The sequence below is a fragment of the Chelonia mydas genome, chromosome 13 (assembly GCF_015237465.2).
Source record: "Chelonia mydas isolate rCheMyd1 chromosome 13, rCheMyd1.pri.v2, whole genome shotgun sequence".
Lineage (NCBI taxonomy): Eukaryota > Metazoa > Chordata > Testudines > Cheloniidae > Chelonia > Chelonia mydas.
Window position 1 is genome coordinate 35,314,144 of NC_051253.2, and position 23,063 is coordinate 35,337,206.

At 62.2% G+C, this 23,063-nt stretch overlaps 3 protein-coding genes across 9 annotated transcripts in view; 1 reads left to right on the plus strand and 2 right to left on the minus strand.

The window, feature by feature from the left end:
* Positions 1-2,144, minus strand: part of TGM1 (transglutaminase 1) — a 21,117-nt gene extending 18,973 nt beyond the window's left edge. For all 3 annotated transcript variants that reach the window (XM_043526830.1, XM_043526831.1, XM_037915701.2), the window contains exon 1: positions 2,043-2,144. The gene's annotated coding sequence lies outside the window, so the exon portion shown is untranslated. The remainder of the gene's footprint in view (positions 1-2,042) is intronic.
* A 2,403-nt stretch (positions 2,145-4,547) lies between these two features.
* On the minus strand, positions 4,548-16,008 carry RABGGTA (Rab geranylgeranyltransferase subunit alpha). Of its 5 annotated transcripts, none has more exons than XM_037915743.2 (17): positions 15,867-16,008; positions 15,359-15,431; positions 14,837-14,947; positions 13,685-13,809; positions 13,058-13,245; positions 11,951-12,148; positions 11,134-11,217; positions 7,404-7,486; positions 7,232-7,333; positions 6,841-6,946; positions 6,710-6,761; positions 6,125-6,213; positions 5,918-6,006; positions 5,707-5,823; positions 5,209-5,322; positions 4,906-4,993; positions 4,548-4,782 (listed from the first exon to the last, which is right to left on the minus strand). In XM_037915743.2, the coding sequence occupies exons 2-17, from the start codon at positions 15,359-15,361 to the stop codon at positions 4,634-4,636; spliced, it is 1,698 nt and encodes a 565-aa protein (XP_037771671.1). In that variant the 5' UTR covers positions 15,362-15,431; positions 15,867-16,008; the 3' UTR covers positions 4,548-4,633. The 5 variants fall into 5 exon arrangements, with proteins under 5 accessions (XP_037771671.1, XP_043382804.1, XP_043382803.1 ...); XM_043526869.1 differs by lacking the exon at positions 15,867-16,008 and adding an exon at positions 15,727-15,835; XM_043526868.1 differs by lacking the exon at positions 15,867-16,008 and adding an exon at positions 15,634-15,678.
* Positions 15,836-23,016, plus strand: NOP9 (NOP9 nucleolar protein). The gene is given in 11 exon segments (XM_043526913.1): positions 15,836-16,007; positions 18,541-18,921; positions 18,923-18,943; positions 19,532-19,657; positions 19,815-19,956; positions 20,682-20,871; positions 21,049-21,189; positions 21,274-21,402; positions 21,627-21,857; positions 21,940-22,045; positions 22,243-23,016. Coding segments are annotated over 11 exon segments (1,782 nt in total). The 5' UTR covers positions 15,836-15,850; the 3' UTR covers positions 22,401-23,016.
* Positions 23,017-23,063: the final 47 nt, after the last annotated feature.

Genomic DNA, 23,063 nt, shown 5'->3' on the forward strand with positions numbered 1-23,063 from the left:
GCACTCCTCATGCAGAGAACCCAGGCGTCCTGAGTGGGGCATGCAGAGCTGGGTGCTGGCCTGGCCTTTGGGAGGGGAAGGATGGTTCCTGGAGCCAAATATCAGTTTCCTTCCCTGGTGCGCACCCTGGCCCTAGCTGGAGAGAGTCCAGATGTGAACAGCTGCTGGGAGGGGCAGGGCTGGGAACACAAGAGTGGGGGAGGGGGGCAAGGGGAGGGATGGATGGATGGACGGACAGGGGGCCAGACAGGGGCATGGATGGACAGACAGACGCAGGGATGTGTGTGAGGACTAGATAGATGGACGGATGTGGGGACAGATAGACAGATGGGGGTGTGGGGATGGACAGGCAGACAGCGAGGGTGTGTGTATGGGGAAGGACGGACAGACAGAGGGAAGCATACAAGTATGGATGGTTGTGTATGGGGAGGATGGATGGACAGACAGACATAAGGGTTTGTATGGCAATGGATGGATGGGTGGACGGACAGAAAGAGGGATGTGCATGGGGATGGATGGATGGACAGACGCAGGGCTGTGGGGGAGATGGATGGACAGAGGGGCATGTAAGGGGACAGACGGATGGACAGACAGAAGGCTGTAGGAGGACGGATGGATGGGCAGACGGAGGGCTGTGGGGGGGATGGATGGACGGATGGAGAGACGTGCATGGAGACAGACAGACGAAGGGACAGACAGACAGGGCTGTGGGGGGCGTGGGTGGACGGACGGATGGAGGGACGGGTATGGGGACGGAAGGAGGGACAGACAGACAGGGCGGTGGGGGGGATGGATGGACGGATGGACGTGTAAGGGGATGGACAGACAGCCGGGGAGGTGACGTCGTGGTGGCCCTGGGAGGGTCCGGGGGGTCCCCCCGCAGCCGGGGGGCAGGTGTGGCAGTGGCGCCGGGTGCGAGGAGAGCCCAGAGGCAGCCAGGCTGCAGTACCCGGCTCGGGCACTGGGGGGGGCTGTGATGTGGGGGCGTGGCCAGGGCCCAGGGAAGCCAATGGGAGCGCAGGGCGGGGTTGGGGCAGAGGGGTCAGAAGGGGTTACCCTCTGCCCCAGGAACCCCACTGCGCCCAATGGGAGAAGGCCGCAGTGATGTCATGGCGGGGGCGGGGCTCCAGTCCCACCTGCTCACAGCGTGGAAATTTAACGGGGATTCGAGGAATTCGATGACGACTCTGGAACCCAGGAGTCCTGCCTCCCACACTGTGCTCTAACCACTAGTCCCCCTCCCCTCTCCGACCTGGGGAGAGAACCCAGGAGTCCTGCCCCCGCATCTAGCCACTAGTCCCCCTCCCCTCCCAGAGCTGGAGATAGAACCCAGGAGTCCTGACACCCAGCCACCCCCCTGCTCGACTTCCATCTAAGGCACTGCACACCCCTCCCCTCCCTTCAGTGACTGAGGACCAGGGCTCTGGGGATGGGACCCGGGAGAGTCTGCCAGGGCCCAACTCACCCCCAGGCTAAGCACCCCACAACCCCAGGTCCCCAAAACGCCCAGCTCCCCAAGCATCCCAACTCCCAAATTCCACCCCATTCCTTCCCCAGTCCCCAAACATCCCAGCCCCCCAAAATCCCCAGCCCCTCGTCCCCCTGCCCCCAAATAACCCAACACCTCTTCCCCCAGCACCCGAATATCCCAGCACCTCACCCCCAGCACCCCAAACTCCCAGCATCTCTTCCCCCAGCCCCCCAAACTTCCCAGCACCTCCTCCCCAGCCCCCTAAACTCCCAACAACTCTTCCCCAGCCCCCTAAACTCTCAGCACCTCTTCCCCCAGCACCCCAAAGTTCTCAGCACCTCTTTTCCCAGTCCCCCAAGCCCCCAGCACCTCTTCCCCCAGCACCCGAATACCCCAGCACCCCAAACTCCCAACATCTCTTCCCCCAGCCCCCCAAACTTCCCAGCACCTCTTCCCCAGCCCCCTAAACTCCCAGCACCTCTTCCCCCAGCCCCCCGAATATCCCAGCCCCTCTTCCCCCAGCCCCCCAAACTCCCAGCCCCTCTTCCCCAGCCCCGGAGCCCGCACTCACTGGCCGGGCGCTCGCTCGCTCGCTGAGCTGTGGGGCCAGGCGCTGCGCGCTCCGGAGCTGGGAGCCGGGGGGGGAGGGGGCGGGGCCGGGGGCGGGGCCGGGGGCGGGGCCTCAGGGGGGCGGGAGGGTCAGGGAGGGTCCACACCTAGCGACCCGCGAGTCACCCGGGAAGGGGCGGGAGGAGCCGGGTGACCTCAGCTGCCCCCAGGCGCTTCCTCTAGCTGGGGAATACCCTGTCCATCCCCCCTCCCCAAAGACACCCCCTCCCCACGCTGCACCCCCATCCATCTCCCCACCCCTGCCCCGAGACACCCCCTCCCCACCCTGCACCCCCGGTTCATCCCCACCCACTACATACCCCACACCCCCGTTCATCCCCGCACCCCCACCCCAGCCCCACCTCCCCGTCTATCACCTACCTCTGTTCCCTTCCCCCCCAGTCTCTCTCTCCCGCTGGACACCAGCTAATCTAGCTCCATTCGCCCCCCCTCTGTGCATCCACCCCACTCCACTCCGCAGAGGATGTGCTGTGGGGAGCCCCCCAGTCCCCTGGTGGCTGGGGGGACCCCCACGCCCTTGGCTTCCCTGTTGTAACCAGCTCCCTGAGGGCGAGGCAGCTTCTCCTGCTCCCGCAAAGCTGCCGGGCCGGTAAATGGCCCCCAGTAACCATTCCCCACATTGCCAAGAGAGCTGTGAGAGAACCCAGGAGTCCAGCCTGCCAGGCTCCCTGCTCTCACCTCTGGACCTCCCTCCCCTCCCAGAGGAGGGACAGAACCCAGGCATCCGGGGCATGCTAACCCCAGGAGCTGATGAGGCTGCACTGGGACAGGCCCTGGGAAGAGAGTGAGGCTGGAGGGCGGGCATTGTCTCAGCTGGGGGCAGAGGGGCTTGGGGCATCTCCCCCACCCAGAACCCCCCAGCCTGCCCCTCCTCCCAGAAGCCCCATAGATGCTCATTAGGGCCCCAAATGTCCCCCCCCCCTTGGTGCAGTCGGGCCAACGCTGGAACAGAAAAACCTGCCCAACCTGCCCCATGGAGCCCAGGGATTCTCCCCCTGCGGGGAGGGCTCAGAGCCAGCCCCAGGGTGGGGGCCTGGTGGGCTCAGGGGGGCAGAGAATGGGACATAGGGCCTCCTCCGCCAGCTCAACCGGTGCCCCTCACTCCCGACCTGCAGCCCGTGCTAGCCCAGCCCTGCCCGTGCCCCTCGCTCCCCACCCACAGCCCCTGCTAGCCCAGCCCTGGGCTCCCCCTCCGCCCAGTCAGGAATTTGGGAGGAGGCTCTGAAGTGTCTCCCCCTTGAACCTGGCTCCCATCCCAGGGTTCGTGGCACCGTGGGGCTGGGGAGTGGAGTGGGAGGAGGGGCTGGCCGGGTGTTGCCCCATATCACTCAAGGCCTGATGTGCCAGGAAACACCCGGGATGTGGTAACCTCTGCAGGGCTCCAGTTGCGTATCGGGGTGTCACCGTTCCCACAAAGACCATGAAGCAACCGCGGGCGAGTGGCGGACGTCGCGGCTTCCGCTGGGGTGCAGCAGCCCAGCGGAGCTAGGAGTGCGAGGAATTCGGTGCAACAGCCAGGGCCCCACCCCAGAGAGGGGACGTCAGAGCAAATTCCTTCGGCCCAGGGAGCGGGCCGGCAGCCTGAGGGGCTGGGCTCGTGGGGGCTGCGGGTCGAGAGTGAGGGGCACTGGCAGGGCCCGGGGGGGGGCAGAGCCCAGGGCTGGGCTAGCAGGGGCTGCGGGTCAGGAGTGCGGGGCACCGGCAGGGCGGGGGGGACAGGGCTGGGCATGGGGGAGGGGGGGGGGCTGCGGGTCGGGAGTGAGGGGCACCGGCAGGGCAGGGGGGGCAGGGCTGGGCGAGCTGCGGGTCGGGAGTGAGGGGCACCGGCAGGGCGGGGGGGGGGACAGGGCTGGGCATGGGGGGCTGCGGGTTGGGAGTGAGGGGCACCGGCTGGGCATGGGGGGGGCTGTGGGTCGGGAGTGAGGGGCACAGGCAGGGTGGGGGGGGGACAGGGCTGGGCATGGGGGGGCTGCGGGTCGGGAGTGAGGGGCACTGGCAGGGTGGGGGGGGACAGGGCTGGGCATAGGGGGGGCTGCGGGTCGGGAGTGAGGGGCACTGGCAGGGTGTGGGGGGGGAACAGGGCTGGGCGTGGGGGGGCTGCGGGTCGGGAGTGAGGGGCACTGGCAGGGTGTGGGGGGGGAACAGGGCTGGGCGTGGGGGGGCTGCGGGTCGGGAGTGAGGGGCACTGGCAGGGTGGGGTGGGGGAACAGGGCTGGGCGTGGGGGGGCTGCGGGTCGGGAGTGAGGGGCACTGGCAGGGTTGGGGGGGCTGCGGGTCGGGAGTGAGGGGCACTGGCAGGGTGTGGGGGGGGAACAGGGCTGGGCGTGGGGGGGCTGCGGGTCGGGAGTGAGGGGCACTGGCAGGGCGGGGGGGGGGGGACAGGGCTGGGCATGGGGGGGCTGCGGGTCGGGAGTGAGGGGCGCACAATGACTCAATTCACACCAGGGCGTTTTTAACCTTTTATTTCTCAGGTCCAATAAATTATTGGCGGGCAGGGGAGGGGAAGGGGCGGGGCCAGCCCCTGCCAGCCAATCAGGCGAGGGTGATCTCCACCTGGGGCAGCAGTGCAGCCAGCTGGGATTGGGCGTCGGGGAGGGCGCCCAGGGGGTTCCCCTGCAGGGCCAGCAGGCGGAGCCTGGGGAAGGAGGCCAAAGGTCGGAGGTCGGAAGGTCGCTGGATGCCTGGGGGTGGGGAGTCAAGGAGGGTGCAATGGCTGGAGGGGCCCAACCCCCCGCCCTCCTCTGCCCCACCCCCGCCCGCTGCCCGTGGGGGCTCCCTGCCCCATGCGGGCGGCTGGAGGATACGGTTGCTGCGGGCTGAGAGCTCCTCCAGGCGGGGGAGGGGGGGCAGCCCCTCCAGGGTCTCGATCTGGTTCCCCTCCAGCTCCAGCACCTGGGGACAGAGAGAGTCAGTGACACGGGCCGCCCCTGGCCCGGACGCCTGGGTCCCTCCACCTGCTCCAGGGCCGTAGGGGGGCGGCTAGCAGTGAGACTGGGGTAGGGGGGCTGGGGCCCTCATGGTTCCGGGGGCAGGGCTAGTGGTTAGACTGGGGGAGGGGGGTTGGGCTCCCGGACACCTGGGTCCCTCCCCGCTCCGGGATCTCTCACCTCGAGGCAGCGCAGCATGGCCAGGGTGGGAGGGAGGCGGCGCAGCCGGTTCCCCGCCAGGTTCAGGTGGGTGATGAGCGGCAGCTGCTCCAGGTGGCAGAGGGCGGTCAGACCCTGGGGGGCAGAGAGAGCTGGAGGGAGGGGGTCTCTGCTCCTCAGCCCCACCCACCTACTTGGCCCCGCCCTCTCTTCCTCCACCTCATCTGGCTCCACCCACCCCTGCTCCCCCTCCTGCACATTCAGCCTCCTGGCTCCACTCCCTGCATTTCTGGCCCCGCCCTCTTCTCCTAGCTCCACCCCGTCCCCTGCTCCTTCTCCTCTAGCTCCACCTCTTGTCTTAGCCACGCCCCCTGCTCCCTCTCATCCTGCCCACTTCCCACTTGGCCTCACCCATTCGTGCTTCCCCTCCATCAATCCTCTAGCTCCACCCCCTGCCTCTCCCTGTTCTCAGCTCCGCCCACTAGTCCTCTCTCGACCCCATGCTTTGTGCTCCCGTACCCGGCCGGACAGGTCCACCACCCTGGCCTCGGCGTACTCCATCCGCAGGATGCTGTTCTCCACCAGGAATCTGCTGCGCAGGTCGTCCAGATAGGCCGAGCGCATGGGGTCAGCGGCCTGGGGGTGGGGGCAGAGAGACAGGGTGGAGGGGAAGAGCAGCTCAGAGCCCCCTCCCCCCAAGATTCCCCCTTCCCCTCCCCCCGCCCCTCACCTTCAAGGTGTCGAAGTAGCTGAGGGTCTCTCGTTCGTACACCAAGGGGTCCAGGGCCCGCATGAGGAGGATGATGGTGAGGAGACACCCTGTGGAGACAGAGAGAACCCAGGAGTCCTGGCATCCAGCCCTCCCCCCACGCTAACCACCAGATCCTGCTCCCCTCCCAGAGCCAGGAGAGAACCCAGGCGTCCGGGAGGTACCTACACTTGTTCTCCGGCTCCAGGGCCTGCAGCTCCTTACAGGACTCCAGTTCTGACTGCAGCACGGTCGACTTCTCCACGGAGAGCTCGCACCTGGGGGGGCGGGGGGGAGGGTAAGGGGCCAGCCAGCCAGCCTGAGATGGGTGGGGGCAGGGCCCATCCTGGGTGCGGGGGGGCTGCTCTGCACTCAAATGGGGGAGGCGGAGCTAGCTCTGACTACACACCTGGGGGGGACGTTTTATTCAAGATACTCAAGGGATGGGGGCTACTGTGACACAGGCAACCCCCAGGGGGAGGAGCCTATCCGCCTACACTTAATCAGGAGGCGTGGTTTATCTGAGGGGCGGGTCTAGTCTTGAATGGAAAGGGACAGAGCTGCTCTGTAGGGAACGTATCAGGGAGGCCGGGCTACTTAGACAGCCTGGGGTGGGGCCCTTCTGAGTGGGGAGGGCCTGTCTAGAACATGCACACTAGGGAAAGGGGTTACTCTGCGAGGGGAGGAGCTTCTGGGGGAGTAGGCGGGACTTCCTGCCAGGGGGCGGGCCCTCTCAGAGGCAGATGACCCAGGGTGGGGGGAGGGGTCTCCTACCTGAACACCTGCTCCTCGGTGACGGAGTCGCGGCACCAGCCGTCGCTGCGGCCTTGGGGGCAGAGGCAGAGTGTCAGGGAGCTAGGGGGAGGATTTTCGGGGGGGCGGCTGTTGGGGTGGTATATGGTTACCTTTGAAGAGGACACACTCCTTCTGGGACTCCCCGCCCGCCCACTGCACCCGGAAGGTGTGCTGGGGCCAGTGCTCGTTGAGGGCCGAGGCCGGCAGGTCACACAGCTGGGTGGGGTGGGGGGGTCAAGGAAAAAGGTTCTAGCCTCCCTCCCCTGCCAGAGAACCCAGGAATCCTGGCTCCCAGCCCCCACTGCTCTAACCCACTAGACCCCACTCTCCACCCAGAGAGCCCAGGTTCCCGGCCACCATCCTCTTGCTCTAACCCACTAGACCCCACTCCCCGGAGAATCCAGGAGTCCTGACTCCCAGCCCTTCCTCCCCCGGCTCTAACCCACTTGACTCCACTCCTCTCCTTGAGTGGGACGAGAACCCAGGCATCTGGGAGGATACCCACATGAGGCCGGGGCGGTTTCTCCCGTCGGGTGTGCGCCAATTCACTGCCAGGGGGGCCTCGTCTGCGAAGAGCAGCAGGTCGCAGGATCCTGGTGTCACCTGCCGGAGGAGAAGCTTGTGAGCCTCGGATTAGCATGGCCTCCCTCCGCCCCGGCTCATGGGTACTCACCACCACGGGCTGGGAGAAAGCCACCGCCAGCGAGGAGTCCTCTCGGCTCACGTAGACACACAGGATGGTCGGCTCCAGCTCAGCTGCAGGGAGAGAAGGGGGGTCAGCGTCACGGGACCAACTCCTGGAGTAACATTACTCAGTGCGGTGAGGTACTCAGGCACCTTCAAGGTATGCTTGAGTGGGGGGGATCCCCATGCATCACTGGATCATATCCTGAAGTAACGTTACTCAGTGCTTGAGTAGCAGCAGTACTTGGGTGCCATCTGGGGGAGATAGCATAGGAGTCTAGTGCCATTGGCCAATTCCCTGCAGTAACGTTACTGAGAACATGAGTATCCTCCGTGCTATCCGGGCCATGGGGCACTGTTAGGGTATGCTCGGGGAGATCTTAAAGACTCGTATAATACTCCAGTATCATTGCACAATGCCCTGGAGTAACTCAGGGTTACAATGTCACCAGTGCTCTCAGGTTACTCGGGTACCATCTTGGTATACTTTGGGGGAGGAATCTGCATGCATCACACAGCACTTGGGTCAAACGGACAACACCCTGCAGTGACGTTGCTCGCCAGTACTAAACAGTACTCCGGTACCATCAGGAGACATTTTCACGGATCAAGCGGTACTCGAGTACCACTACAGCAAACTCTGGAGCAATATTACTCAGCACTTGAGTAAAATCAGTACCACACAGTACTCAGATAACATCAAGGGGCGTTTTGAGGAAGCAGCCCTGCTATACCAAGCAGTATTCAAATACATCACAGCGAACACTCACCTACGCTCTAGGGCAATACTACATAGTACTCAGGTATCTCATTGAACTCTGGGGACGTAGCAGATTTCATACAATACTTCTGCAGTTTCCACGATATGCTATGCATCCGATGAAGTGAGCTGTAGCTCACGAAAGCTCATGCTCAAATAAACTGGTTAGTCTCTAAGGTGCCACAAGTACTCCTTTTCTTTTTACGAATACAGACTAACACGGCTGTTACTCTGAAACTTGTGTAATAGCGGCATTCTCCCCCAGGCTGGTATTACTGTTCTGCACGAAGTACTGCGGTATCAATGCAGTATATCAGCCCTGGACAATGTAGTAACACTCTACTATACAGTAACTCCTCGCTTAACGCTGTAGTTATGTTCCTGAAAAAATGCGACTTTAAGCGAAATGATGTTAAGCGAATCCAATTTTCCCATAAGAATTAATGTAAATAGGGGGGCTTAGGTTCCATGGACATTTTTTTTGCAGACAAAAAACTATATATATATATATATATATATATATACACATATACACACACACACAATATAAGTTTTAAACAAACAACTGAATACTGCCCACAGCAGTGCTGATTGTGAAGCTTGGTTGAGGTGGTGAAGTCAGAGGGTGGGATATTTCCCAGGAGATGCCTTGCTGCTAAATGATGAACTAGCACTCGGCTGAGCTGTCAAGGGTTAACATGTTGTTAACGTAGCCTCACACTCTACAAGGCGACACAAATGGAGGGAGGGGAGACAGCATGGTGGAGAGAGACAGAGAGACACACCCTGTATGTGTGTGTGAGAGAGATGCGCATTGCCCCTTTAAGTAAGTACATTGCCTTTTTAAGTAGATCAGCAAGTTCAGACAGCAACTGCTGCCTGCAAGCTCCCTCCCTCCTGAGCCCTGTCGCATCCCCACCCCCCTGCTCTGTGGAGATGGGATAGAGGAGCAGGGGGGAGCGGGACAATGTCAGGGTTCCCTCCTGACTCTGAACTCTAGGGTACAGATGTGGGGACCCCCAAGAAAGACCCCCTAAGCTTATTTCTACCAGCTTAGGGTAAAACTTCCCCAAGGCACAAACTCTTTGCCCTTGGAGTGTACGCTGCCACCATCAAGTGATTTAACAAAGAATCAGGGAAAGGACCACTTGGAGTTCCTATTCCCCCAAAATATCCCCCAAAGCCTTTATACCCCTTTTCTGGGAGGCTTGAGAATAATATCCTAACCAATTGGTTACAAAGTGATCACAGACCCAAACCCCTGGGTCTTAGGACAATAGAGAAATCAGTTAGGCTCCTAAAAGAAACAGAACTTTATTAGAAAGAAAAAATGTAAAAGAAGCACCTCTGTAAAATTAGAAGGGAAGCTAATCTCACAGGGCAATCAGATTTAAAACACAGAGGATTTCCCTTTGGACAAAAACTTTAAAGTTACAAAAAGAAAACTAGGAATACACCTTGCTCTCAGCACAGAGAAAATCACAAGCCAAAACAAAAGTAAACCAACGCATTTCCTTGCTAGTACTTACTAATTCTAATGGAGTTGGATTGCTTGCTTTCTTGATCTCTCTCCGGCAAGCACACAGAACAGACAGACAAAAGCCTTCCCCCCCTCTCCCCAGATTTGAAAGTATCTTGTCCCTTATTGGTCCTTTTGGTCAGGTGCCCCCCAGGTTATCCGAGCTTCTTAACACTTTACAGGTAAAAGGATATTGTGCCTCTGGCCAGGAGGGATTTTATAGTACTGTATACAGGAAGGTTGTTACCCTTCCCTTTATATTTATGACACCCTGACATTAGCCCCCCCCACACCGCACAGCAAGCAGGAGGCTCCGGGGAGCAGCTCCAAGGCAGAGGGCAGGAGCAGCTCAGGGCAGTGGGGGGAGGGACACCTGAACTGCCGGCAATTGGTAGCTTGCTGGGTGGCTGCAGCACAGGGAACTTAGGGGAGCTGATGGGGGGGCTGCCGGCCCACTCTGGCTCCGAGCCTCCACCAGCTCCACCGGCTGCTCTCCCTGCAAGCAGTGGAGAATGCAGGCGGCTGCCAAAGAAGGTTATACAGGAGCATTGTGCAACTTTAAACGAGCCTGTTCCCTAATTGATCAGCAACGTGACAACGAAACATCGTTAACCCGGACGACGTTAAGGGAGGAGTTCCTGTACCTGGATACCACTGGACAATACGCCAGGGAGGGGTCTCCCAAGTACTCAGGCACCATGGGACAATTCTCCCTCATTAAGCAGTACTTGGGTATCAGCGGTCTACCCTTCACAAGGATATTTCCTTACCCCATACAATACTCGGGTATTAGCCGATTGTAATCCAGTGAGGAATTTAGTATTACAAACTACTTGAGTACTGCTGTACTATACTCCCGGGTGGTATTGCCCCAATGCACCCAGTACCTGGGTAACAATAGGAGATGTATACCACAGAATAGTATACTCAGGTATCATCCGGAGTACAGCCTAGTGGATCTCCTATCATCAGACAATACTCTCTCCTCACTAAACAGGAGTTGTGTCTTGCTGGCCCATACCCTAAGGGATATGGCTTCCTTGCCCCATGCAGTACTCAGGCATCATGCAATCATACTGCAGGGAGACCCCTAGCACAAAAAAATACTCAGGCACCACCGGACTACACTCCAGGGGGGAGTTATTCTCCAGCACGCAGTAATTGGGCACCCCGGTGCGTAGTTGCGGGCTGTGCCCACAGTGTGAGGTACCACTGGGCTATACCCCAGACTGCTATTGTTGCTCACAGTATTTGGGTACCAATGGAGTATAGTCCAGAGTTGGTCTCTACAGCCAGGTACCCTGGATGATGCTCCAGATGGGATCTCTCAAGTCCTCCGGCAGCATCACTCAACCCTCGGCTGGCCAAAAAGCGCCCAGGTATTATGGAATGCATCCCTGCCCCCTCCAGTACCGTTCTGGCCAGCAAGGAGGCGCCTACCTCTGCCCAGCAGCCAGCGATGGTAGAACCAGGCGCTCTGGTCATTGGGGTCGGTGAAGAAAGCATTTTGCACCAGCTCCAGCTCTGGCAGGGCAAGAGAAGAAAGGTGGGGGATGGGGCGTGGGGCCTTTCTCCTCTGGGAGGCGCCGGCCCCGGTCCAGGCCCAGGGCAGGGACAGGCTGGCTCAGGGGGGTCCAGAATGGGACATGGGGCCTGTGCCCCACAGAGGGTGCTGGCCCTCCCCATGAGCTGTCTGAAGCACAGTTGCTGCAGGGCGGGTTCCCAGGTGCCATCCCTGTCTCTCAGGCTGGCGACACTCAGCTGGGGAAGTCGTGCCCAGGGCAGCAGGGAGCCAGGTGGGGCCAGTGCCTCCTCTGGCATGCGGAACCCGTCAGTGATGTCCCAACTGGGTCAAGCTTCCAGGAACGGCATCTCCGCCAAGTTCAGGGCAGGGCTCAGTGATCTCTCTGAGCAGGTGAGGGCCTTCACCATAAATGAATCCACCCCTGGGCTGGGCCACTGGCTGGCAAGGAACCCAGGAGTTCTGGCTCCCAGCCCGCTCACTCTACCTACTAGCCCCACTCCCCTCCCAGAGCCAGGAGAGAACCCAGGAGTCCTGGCTCCCAGCCCGCCCCCCCCCACTCTACCCACTAGCCCCCACTCCCCTCCCAGAGCCAGGAGAGAACCCAGGAGTTCTGCCTCCCAGCCTCCACCCCAAGATGGCAGAGGACCCAGTAGTCCTTGCTCCCAGGCCCCACGCCGAGATGGAGAGAGAACCCAGGAGTCCTGGCTCCCAGCCCCCGCCCGGCGCCCTGACCTTTGAGCAGCACGGCCTCAGTGGGGCGGCCCGGCTGCCGGGGGTCAGGGTGCAGCTGGGGCAGTAGGCGGCTGCGGTAGTGCCAGGATGAGTAGTTGGAGAAGTTGCGGGTGATGAGGCGGTCGGTGAAGTGCAGCTCGTCTGCGGCTGGCACCTGGGCGCGCTGCACCACGAAGCGCCGGTAATCCCAGCAGTGAACTGTGGGGACACCAGAGAGCGGGGGTGAGAGATGCCGCATGCCCCCGTGCCACCCCATGCCTCACACCACCCCAGCACCCGTGGGTGTGAGCTGGGGGGATGCCAGGGATCGGGGCTTGCGGGTCACAGGTGGGGCTAGAGTTCAGAGGTTGGGGCAGTGGGATTCTGGGGGTTCGGGGTGGATCCGGGATTAGAGGTAAAGGCAACAGGGTTTGGGGATTGATCTGGGGTTAGAAGTCAGGGGGGTTGGGAGTGGATCTGGGGTTGGAGGATATGTGGGTGGATCTGGGGTCAGAGGTCAGGTGAGGTTCAGAGGTGGATCTGGTGTCAGAGGTCAGAGCAGCGGGGTTCGGGGATGGATCGGGGGTCAGAGGCCAGGGTGGTAGGGTTCAGGGGTGGATCCAGGGTCAGAAGTCTGGGGGTTTTCAGGGGTGGATCTGGGGTCAAAGGCTGCAGTGGATCTGGGGTGAGGGCAACGGGGTTTGGGGTTGATCCGGGGTCAGGGCAGCAGGGTGGGTCTGGGGTCAGAGATCAGAAGTGGATCTGTGGTCAGGGCAGGAGGGTCCGGGGATGGATCTGGGGTTCAGGAGGATCCGGGGTCAGAGGTGGACCTGGGGTAAGAGGCTCAGGTGTGGATCTGGGGTCAGTGGCTGTTGGTTCAGGGTGGATTTGGGGTCAAAGGTTGAGGGATTTGGGCGGGATCTGGGGTCAGAGGTCTGGGAGTTAAAGGGGGATCTGGGGGCAGAGGTTGGGGGTTTGAGGGTCAATCTATGGTCAGATGTTTCGGGGCGGACCCGGGATGGATCTGGGGATAGACGTCAGGAGGATCCAGGGTCAAAGGTCGGGTTTTTTGGGGTGGATCGGGGTGAAGGGATTTGGTGGGGATCTGGGGTCAGGGGTCCAGCTCACAGTTGCGCTCGTCACTCTCCAGGAACTTGGCGCACAGCTCCAGCTCGCGGGCCCAGTCGGGGTGGGGGACGTGCCCCATCACCCAGCAGCGGTGGTGCCATGTCCCGTACGACTTGGGGTTCACCCGCAGGCAGGTCTCCAGGAACGAGAGCTCCCCGCGGCACAGTGACTGCATCTCCTCTGGGGACCTGCCACAGGGGGTGGGTCAGAGCCAGGGACTCCCCCGGGTACCTGCCACTGGGGGGGGTCTAAGTCAAGGATCCCCCCCAACCTGACCCCCCAGGGACCTACCACTGTGGGATCAGAGCCAGGGAGCCACCCGCAACCCCAACCCAACCGCCCCGGGGACCTGCCATGGGGAGGGTCAGAGCCAGGGACCCCCCAAACCACGCTTACTCCCATATGGACCCCGAGACTCCCCCTCTTCCAGGTTCCTTGCAACCCCCTGAACTACCTCCCTTCTCCTCCTCACCTTTCCCCCCACCTCCAACCCCCCCTTACCACATATCCTCTATACCTCCCTTCCCCAACTCCCCCATCCCTCCCCCTTCATACCCTTCCCTGCTCCTCTGGCCCCCTCCCCCTAGACTCCCCTCCAGACCCTCCCTCCCTCCATCCTCCCCTCACCCCTCCCCCTCCAGGCGGAGGATGATCTCCCGGCGGAAGTTCCAGAGGGTGGCGAAGTCGGGGTTGACCCCCAAGATCTGATTGGTCAGCTCCAGCGCCTCTTTGTCCAGCTGCCCCATCTTCCTCTGGGGAGAGGAAAGGTCAGGGGTCAAAGGTCATGCCACGAACCTGTCTGGAGCCACCGTATCTCGCCCAGCAAAGGATCAAGAGGTCAGGGGGTCACCATTCACGTCAATGTCCCTCCCGCAGTGGGGAGAAATGTCAGAGGTGCTGAGGTCAGAGGTCAAAGGGCAACTAGTCTACCCGCCCATGCCAACAATTGACCAACAGACAGGGGTCAAGGGTCACCTGATCACATCTGCCTCTGACCAAGGGTCAAAGGCCAGGAGCCAAAGGGCGTAACGTCATGACCACTCGTGAGCCAGAAAAAGGTCAAGGGTCAACATTGACCCAATTCTTCAACCTCAGCTATCTCCAGTCACCCAACTGGAGTACAGCACAGTCAAAGGTCATCCTAGAAAGGTCAAAGGCCACTAAGCACACAACTGCTTCTGGCCCAGAGGGGAACAGTCAGGGGCCAAGAGTCACACACTCATCCAACCATTTCCAACAGAGGTCAAAGGTTGCCATGCACCTTAACTACTCATGCCTCTGAGGAGAAGAGTTTTGGGGGTGACAAACAACATCAATGAGCCAAGGTCAAAGGTCAGAGACACCCCACAAACCAGAGAGGAAGATGTCAGGCCAAAGTTCACTCTGACCAGGAGGGATCCAGGCTAAGGGGGCACTGGGTCAAGGTTATCATGCACCCCACCCATTGGAAAAAAGGTCAAGGTTCAAAGGTCAGCATGCTCCCCAATCACCCATGATGGGGAAGGCCAGGGTTCAAGGATCACTGTGCAACCAATCCAAATAAGGCATAGCGTAAGCGGTCAAAGGTTACAGCACAGACCACACAGAGTGAGGGAAAGGCCATGGGATCAGAGGTCAATGTGTAGTGACCGATCATAACGGTCAAGGGTCAAAGCTTATACTGCACTCCAGGAAGCAAGGCTGAGCGCAAGGGTCAGGGGTGAAAGGTCAGCAGGAAGCTGGCTCCCCCCACTCGTGCCCAGCCTTTGGGGCGCAGGGCATGCTCCTGACCCATCTCACCTTCTCAAAGATGGCAGTCGTGGCGGCTACGTACTGCCGTAGCTTCTTCTCCCGCTCCAGGCGCTTGGCCTCAGCCTGCTCCTCTGTCGTCTTCACCTTCAGACGGCCGTGCTGGGGGGGGTCCGGGGGGGACGACTGTGTAAATGGGGAGGGGTGGCTGCTGCCCCAGGCCTTCACGCCATGCTCCCCACCCAGGTGCATTATGGGATTGAGCAAGGGCAGGTGTCGGGGCCACGCGATTTCACCCACAACCCTGAATATGGAAACCAGATCCCGTGGGGCAATTCTAGGGGGCAGGGACACCTACACCCTGGGGGGGTAGCAGTAATCCCCTGGGAGGTCACTGGGGACTGCCCCTCTATTGGGCACAGGGCCAGGAACCCAGGCATGCAGCGCCCCTGGGGTTGTGTGCACAAGGAGAAGTCCGGTTACCCCAGGGCAGTAACTGGGGAGTGGGGACTCGGATCACCCCCCGAGGGGGCAACGGGTGGGGGCTGGGGTAGCCGACGGGACCCCACTCACCATGGCGACTCAGCTGTGGGGGGGAGGGGGCCAAAGGCAGGAAATCAGGGTCCAGACTCTGAACCTACTGGATCTAAAGGAGAGGAGAGGTGAGGGTTAGGGGGGATCCCCGACCCAGCACTGAGACAGCCCTGCGGTGCCCATCCCAAACTCAGGGAACCCAGGCCCCCAGGGCCGCGTGCACGAGGAGGGACCCAGGCGTCCGAGGCTGCGTGCACAAGGACCCAGGTGTCCGGGGGGGGGCCCAGTGGGTTCACACTACCACTCATGCTAACCCCAGATCATGCCCCCAGGTGCATTCTGGGATTGAGTCAGAGTAGCCACTGGGCCAGGCCATTGCATGCCCCCCACCTCCTGCCCCCACCTGCCTGCTTAGCCCCGCCCCAGGGGCGCTGAACCCGGAGGCGTCCCCCGCCCTTGATACGGATTCTGAGGTCTCCCCCCGCCCAGTACATGGAATGGTCTCTCCCAGGGAAACTGGCCAGGTTCCCAATGCGGCGATACCAACCTGCGGAGGGCCACGGGGGCCGGGCGGGCTGCACCAAGACGCCCCGAAAGTGCGGGCGAGGGGCAGGAGTGAGATGGAACCGTCCGGTGGGCTGCGCGCAGGGCTCCTGCGGGCAATACCAACCACCGCTCACAGAGAGGGGTGAGCCAGCTGGGACTCTACCATCCCTCTTTCCCTGCACAGAGCATAGAGAACAGCCCGCCAAGCGGGAGAGAATGTCTCCATTCTTAAAGGGGCTGCTTCACTCTTAAAGGAGCCGGTTTTGAGTAAATGTTGGGCTGGGAGAATGTTTCAAAACTTTCATGGGGTCTAGTTGGTTGGTGCGTGAAACTGGGCCCAGGACTTCTGGGGTCTATCCCCAGTTCTGGGAGGGCAGTGGGGCTAGTGGTTAGAGCAGGGGCTGGGAGCCAGGACTCCTCGGTTCAGTGCCAGCTTGGGGAGGGGAGTGGGGGCCGGTGGTTTGGGGTCCTGGGTTCTGCTCCCCGTCTGGCCCTGTCACTCTGAGCCAGGCTGAGCGTTCAGGCCGAACGCACCCTAATTGCTGCTTTCGGTGGGTGTTGGCGTCCCAGCTGGGAGGGGAATTGTGAGTCACACGCGGCCGGGAAGCCTGTCCCGTTGGCACCAGCCCAGCATTCCCCAGTATCCTCTCATACCCGGACACCTGGGTTCCTCCCCGTCTGCCCCGGGGAATGCCGACTCCCCACGCACAGTCAGTGTTGGTTGCCCAGGTAGGTATGTAGATGTGACGCATTAGCTTTGCACAGCCAATGCAGTAAGGGCTGGGTGATGTCAGAGACGAGAGTCATTCAGGTGCTCCCAGGGCACGGGGCGTGGCTGTGGGTCCCTGAGGGCTCGGGGTCCCGGCCCTGTCCCGCCTCTCGGCCTGGCCACAGGGGGCACTGTGCCAGGATGAGGCTAGGGTTGCCAGGCGTCCAGTTTTTGACTGGAACGCCTGGTCAAAAAGGGACCCAGGTGGCTCCAAAGGGGGCCCCGGGGCTAAGGCAGGGTCCCTAGCTCCACGTGACTCCCAGAAGCGGCTGTCAGGTCCCAGTGGCCAGGGAGGCTCCATATGCTGCCCCCTCCCCAAGGGCTGGCTCCACAGCTCCCATTGGCCGGGAACCGTGACCAATGGGAGCTGTGGGGGCGGTGCCTGTGGGCGCGAGGGCAGCATGTGGAGCCTCCTTGGCGGCCACTTCTGGGAGCCGCGGTAAGCATTGCCTGGACCCTGAAACCCCTCCTGCACCCCAACCCCCTGCCCCAGTCCATAGCTCCCTCCTGCACCCAAACTCCCTCCACCCTGCACGCCCAACACCCGCCCCCTGCACCCCAGTGCCCTCTCCTGCACCCCAACCCCTTCATCCCCGGCCCGACCCCAGAGCCTGCACCCCCAGCTGGAGCCCTCACCCCCAGCACCCCAACCCCCTGCCCCAGTCCATAGCTCCCTCCTGCACCCAAACTCCCTCCACCCTGCACGCCCAACACCCGCCCCCTGCACCCCAGTGCCCTCTCCTGCACCCCAACCCCCTCATCCCCGGCCCGACCCCAGAGCCTGCACCCCCAGCCGGAGCCCTCACCCCCGGCACCCCAACCCCCTGCCCCAGTCCATAGCTCCCTCCTGCACCCAAACTCCCTCCACCCTGCATGCCCAACACCCGCCCCCTGCACCCCAGTGCCCTCTCCTGCACCCCAACCCCTTCATCCCCGGCCCGACCCCAGAGCCTGCACCCCCAGCCGGAGCCCTCACCCCCAGCACCCCAACCCCCTGCCCCAGTCCATAGCTCCCTCCTGCACCCAAACTCCCTCCACCCTGCATGCCCAACACCCACCCCCTGCACCCCAGTGCCCCTCCTGCACCCCAATCCCCTCATCCCTGGCCCAACCCCAGAGCCTGCACCCGCAGCCGGAGCCCTCACCCCCTGCACTCCAACCCCCTGCCCCAGCCCAGCGCCCCCTCCTGCACCCCAGCCCCGTCGTCTCTGGCCCGAGCCCAGATCCCGCACCCCTGCCCTAGCCCGGTGAAACTGAGCGAGGGTGGGGGGAGAGGGAAGGCTAGAGGGAGGGCGATGGAGCGGGCGGGGGCGGGGTGGCAGGAAAGGGGCGGGGCGGGGGCGGGGCCTAGGGCAGGGGGCGGGGCAGCGCGGTCTGGTTTGTCTCACGAGAAAGTTGACAAGCGGAGCTCAGGCCCCGCCCCGAGCCATAGGACGTGGGTCTATCGCGCGGGGCATGCCGGGACAGGGGCAGGGCTGGGCGCGGGGTATGCCGGGACGGGGGCGGGGCTGGGCCCGGGGCATGCCGGGGTAGCCGAGCCCCTCTTGCGGGACCCACGTGCGCTCCGGGCTCGGCTATGGCGGACTCGCCCCGAGGCGGCGGCGATGGGCGCAAGCGGCGGCGGGCCGGGTCGGACCCCTCCGGGCTGGGGGCGCGGCCCCGCCTGGATCCCGACGCCGCGGGCTACTTCCGCCGGGCCGCCGAGAGCCTCCGTGCCGGGCTGGAGCCAGGCAGCGAGCGGGGTGAGTGGGGTCCCTGCGGGGTGCGCGGCGCTGCACGTGTCTCACTGTGCCCCCCCCGGTCTGTTCGTCACCAAGGCGCTGGAGGAGGAGACGGGGGTAGTGGGGTCGCTGCGGGGTGCGCGGCGCTGTACGTCTCACTCTGTTCTTCCCCACCCGCCCCCCAGGTCTGTTCGTCACCAACGTGTTGGAGGAGGCAGTGGGCTCCGCGCTGCCCCTGGCTCTGGACCCCTCTGGCTCCCTGCTGCTCCAGGCCCTGCTGCCCGAGGCCTCGCCCACCCAGCTGGCCCAGCTCCTGTGCCCCCTGCTGCCCGCCCTGCGCCAGGCCGCCTGCCACCCATGTGGAGCCCACGTTTTGGAGGCTGCCCTGCTCCGGGCTCCCCGGCTGCTGGGACGGGAGGATGCTGGGAAGCTGGAGGAGCTGGTACTGCAGCTGGGGGGGGCTGTGAGAGAGGAGCTGGGGACCTTTGCCCGGGACCCCCATGCCAGCTTTGTGGTGAGGACCCTGCTGCAGGTACTTGGGGGGGGTCCGTGTCGGCTCTGATGCGGCCCGGGGGCTCTCGGGGACAGGTGAGTATTGATCAGGGCCGGTGTCATTTCCACACGCTACCGGTGCTGTTAGGGGGGACAGGACTGGGGCACTGGGCAGCAGGATGGAGGCACTGGGCAGGGAGGATGAGGAGACAGGTGGAGAATCAAGAGGAGGTAGAGACTGGAGGAAACAGAGTGGGGGATTGTGGGGGAAAGGCCCTGGGGGGCAGGGAGAGAGAACAAACTTGGGGGGGGCACATTATGATGGGGCAGGCGACAAGGGACTCAGCGGGGAGATGTACAGCAGCTGCAGGGGACAGTGGGGTCCAGGTGGGAAGGAGAGGTTGTGAGGGGGAAGGTAAGATGAGACCCATTATGTGTGTGGGGGTTCGAGACTGAGAAAAGGGGTGGCAGGATGCCCCACAGAGATGTGGGGGGTTTGAGGGTCCAGCACAAGGGGGTGTAGAAAGAATGGGGGAACTGATCCTCCGCATCCCTGGCCTTTCATTGTTTCTGCCCTCTGAATATCCAGTGGTCGTGAGTTCCACGGGTTAACGACTCACTGTATCGTCCCCTTCGCTGCCTGATGCTCCCATTCATCCTGCTCTTCCTATCTTGCCTCTTCAGGGCCCCCTGCTCCACGGAAGAAACGGGCCGAAGCCGAGAGCGAGGGGCCGGTGGAGTTTGAGGTCCCGGACTCGTTCCTGGCCCTCCTGCAGGAGTTCATTGCTGCTTTCCAGGAGAACATTGCAGGTGAGCTGACCCCAGCTCCCCCATGGGATTGGGAGCACCCCTGCCACCGCTGGCACTCCTGCCCCGCTCCCCACAGTGCCCCCTGCTGGGAGAGGCCAGGGCTACAGTTGCTGGAGGCGTCCCCCCCACTCACCCCGTCCATCTGTCCCCTCCCCAGAGTTCATCACTCACAGAGTCGCCAGCCTCTGCCTGCAGGTGGCGCTGGAGGTTTTGCACAGGAAGCTGCCGGAGGCCTGCGCTGAGCTGTGCAGCTCTGTGATTGGCTACTTGAGCTCGCGGAATCCCTCTGCTGGATGCAGGTGAGCCTTCTGATTGGCTATGGCCATGAGGGCTCTGATTGGCTATGGGACTACTTGGGTAGGCTCTGATTGGGTGTGGAGGTGGGGATGGTTCTGGGGGGTGCTTAGTGTGGTCTGGGGGGGGTTGGGCAGGTGGCTTGTGATTGGCTGTGGGATGAGTATGTCCTCCTCTCCTCCTCAGAGTAGTGGGTACTTCCTGATTGGCTGGATGGTAGGCTTGGGGACATGCGATTGGCTGTGGGTTGGACCCATTTTGATTGGCCATGGGGGGAATGGCGTGTGGCTTGGTAAGGTGGCTGCTTTCTACTTGGGTCGGTGGGTTGTGATTGGCTGAGTTGAGGTCAGGTGCTTTTTGATTGGTCAGGAATGGAGTCCAGCAAGTTGTGATTGGCTGCAAGGTGTGTCAGGATGGGGCACAGAGGCTGCTCAGCAGCTGTCTTAGGTGGGTTGTGGATGGCTAGAAGCTGGCTGTGTATTTTTTTGTTTGGTCAGGAGAAGGGCAAGTGGGCTGTGATTGGTGATCTGGTTCTGATTTGTAATTGTGCCTACCTGGATCATGATTGGCTGAGGCTGTGAGCAGCTGCTTTCACGTTCGCCAGAAACTGAGCCAGATGGCTGGTGATTGGCTGTGCATTGGATGGCTGTACTCTAATTGGTTGTAAGGTGGTTGGGGGTTCGTCCTCATTGGGCTGTCTGATTGGCTAACGCCGCCTCGATCCCTGCAGCCCCCTGCTGGTGTTCCTGAAGGACCCTGTCTGCAGCCGAGTGCTGGACAAGGTGCTGGAGGTGTCGGCGCGGCGGGCGCTGCGGGCGCTCTACCGCCAGCACTTCCGGGGCCAGCTGCGGGCGCTGGCGGGCCACGGGGTGGCCAACTTCACCCTCCAGCGCCTCATCGGGGCCGCGCCCCCCAAGCTGGTCAGTGGGGCCACAGGGGCTGGTGGGGAGTGGGGTGGAGGTGTGGGGGGCCTCGGGTAGGGAGGGGTAGAGCGGAGTGAATGGGGGGTCATATGGAGGGAGGTTGGACCTGATGGGGGGGCAGCCAGTGGGTGGGGCTTGACCACACCCCCTGATGCCCCCTCTGTTCCCTCCCAGCTAGGGAAGGTGCTGGCGGAGTTGGGCCCGGGGCTGGAGGAGGTGCTGGCCCAGGGGCACACGGGCGTGGCCACGGCACTGCTGGGAGCCTGCCGGCGGTGTGGGGCCGGCCAGCAGGAGGTGCTGCAGCTGCTCATGGAGGTGAGTGGCCTCCCTCCCCCCCTGCTCCTGCTCCTCTCCTCCCTCTCCTGGTTCTCATCTCAGTCTCCCCCTTCCTGCCCACAGGCCTTCCACTGCTGGGAGCCCCCCACCCGGCGGGTGGCCTGCGCCCCCCTCTTTGCTTCCCTGCTGCCCTACGAGGTGTACTATGCCCTGGGGGAGGGGCAGGAGGTACAGCCCCCCCTGGAAGAGCAGGTGAGTATGGGGAAAGATGGGGAGCAGGGGTCACTCCCCTGGGCAGTGATCAAGCAGCAGTGGTGGAGTTGTGGGGGGCTGGGCTGGCTCTCGGAGGGACTGGGTTATCAGGGGAGGAGGGAAACCGGGGGCGGGGGGGGGTTGTTGGGCGGGGGTGGATTACTGCTGGAGCAGTGACTGGAGGGCAGGGGCTGGCTGGAATGCTCTCCCCCCTTCTCTCTCAGCCGGATCCCCCACCTGCCCTGGCCTCGGTTTCCCTCCATGGCTCCCTGCTGCTCCAGCACCTGCTGCACTTCGCCGACCCCTCCCCCGTGCTGCGCAGCCTGGCCGCCCTGCCCCCCAGTGACCTGGTGACCCTGGCCTGCAGCCCTGCTGGCAGCCATGTCTATGACGCCCTCCTGGCCAGCCCTTCCGTGCCCCGCAAGCCCAGGCGCAAGGTGCTGCGTGGGCTCCAGGTGAGTGCAGGGCTGGGGGCACTGTTGTGGGGAAGCTTGCAGCACCCGGGCTACGCATTTGACTCTCCCCCCTTGTCCTCAGGGTCACTACGTGTCTCTGGCTTGCAACAAACACGGGAGTAGAGTCCTGGACGCCATCTGGAGCCGGGCCACCCTGCCAGCCAAGAGACAGATTGCTCAGGAACTGGGTAGGAGCCCCCTTTCCCTCCCATCACCCCAGTTCCAACCCTAGCTTCTCTCCCCACCCTGGCATCCCGGTTGAATCCCAGTTCAGGCCAGTCCATCCTAATCCCTGGACTGGATACAGGATCCTTGATCTCTTCCTATCCTGTTAAAAGCAACCGTGCCCCACCCATCTCTCACCCCAATCCATCTGTTCCCCCAGCCGAGCAGGAGAAGCAACTGCGTAATGACCCCTTTGGGCACCATTTGGTGCGGAACTTCGCCCTGACCCATTTCCTGAATCGCCGGCGAGACTGGGACCGGCACCAAGAGGCGGAGACCAAACGCAAGGAGCTGTTCGCTGAGATTCTGGAGGACTGAACGCTGGGGGGCGGCAATGGGATTGCTGAAGGAACCCTTCTGGCTCCAGGAGAGACTCGCCTTCCAACCATAGAGATCCTGGAGGACTGAATACCAGAGTGGGTGCTGCCCACATTTACTTCTACCCATAGAGATTGTGGAAGATTGAATACCAGAGTGGGTGCTGTGGCGTTTTTATGCCTTTCTTGGCTCCTAACCATAGAGACTGTGGGGGACTGAATACCAGAAGGAGTGCTGTGTGGGGGTGTTATGCTCTCATCTGCTTCTGACCAGAGGGTCTGGAGGACTGAGGACCAGAGGGGATGCTGTAGGCTTCTTTATGTCCCTGTTGACTCCTAACCATAGAGATCCTGGAGAACTGAATGCCAGAGTGGGTGCTGTGGAATTTTTATGTCCCTGTTGGTGCCTAACCATAGAGAGATTGGAGGACTGACTGGGGGGGGGTGTTTGTGTTGGGGTCCTTGCCCCTACCCACCATTTGTTCTGAACCATAGAGATCCTGGAGGACTCACCCCCACTAGGGGCTGCTCTGGACTCCCTTTCTCCCTCTTGTCTGCTCCCAACTGCGCGGAGGGGGGTACAGCCCTGATTTTCTAGAAAGGTTTCTCTTTCCCTACATGCTCTGCTGTGTGTTCAATGTGTGTGGGGGCGGTTAGCCAGCAG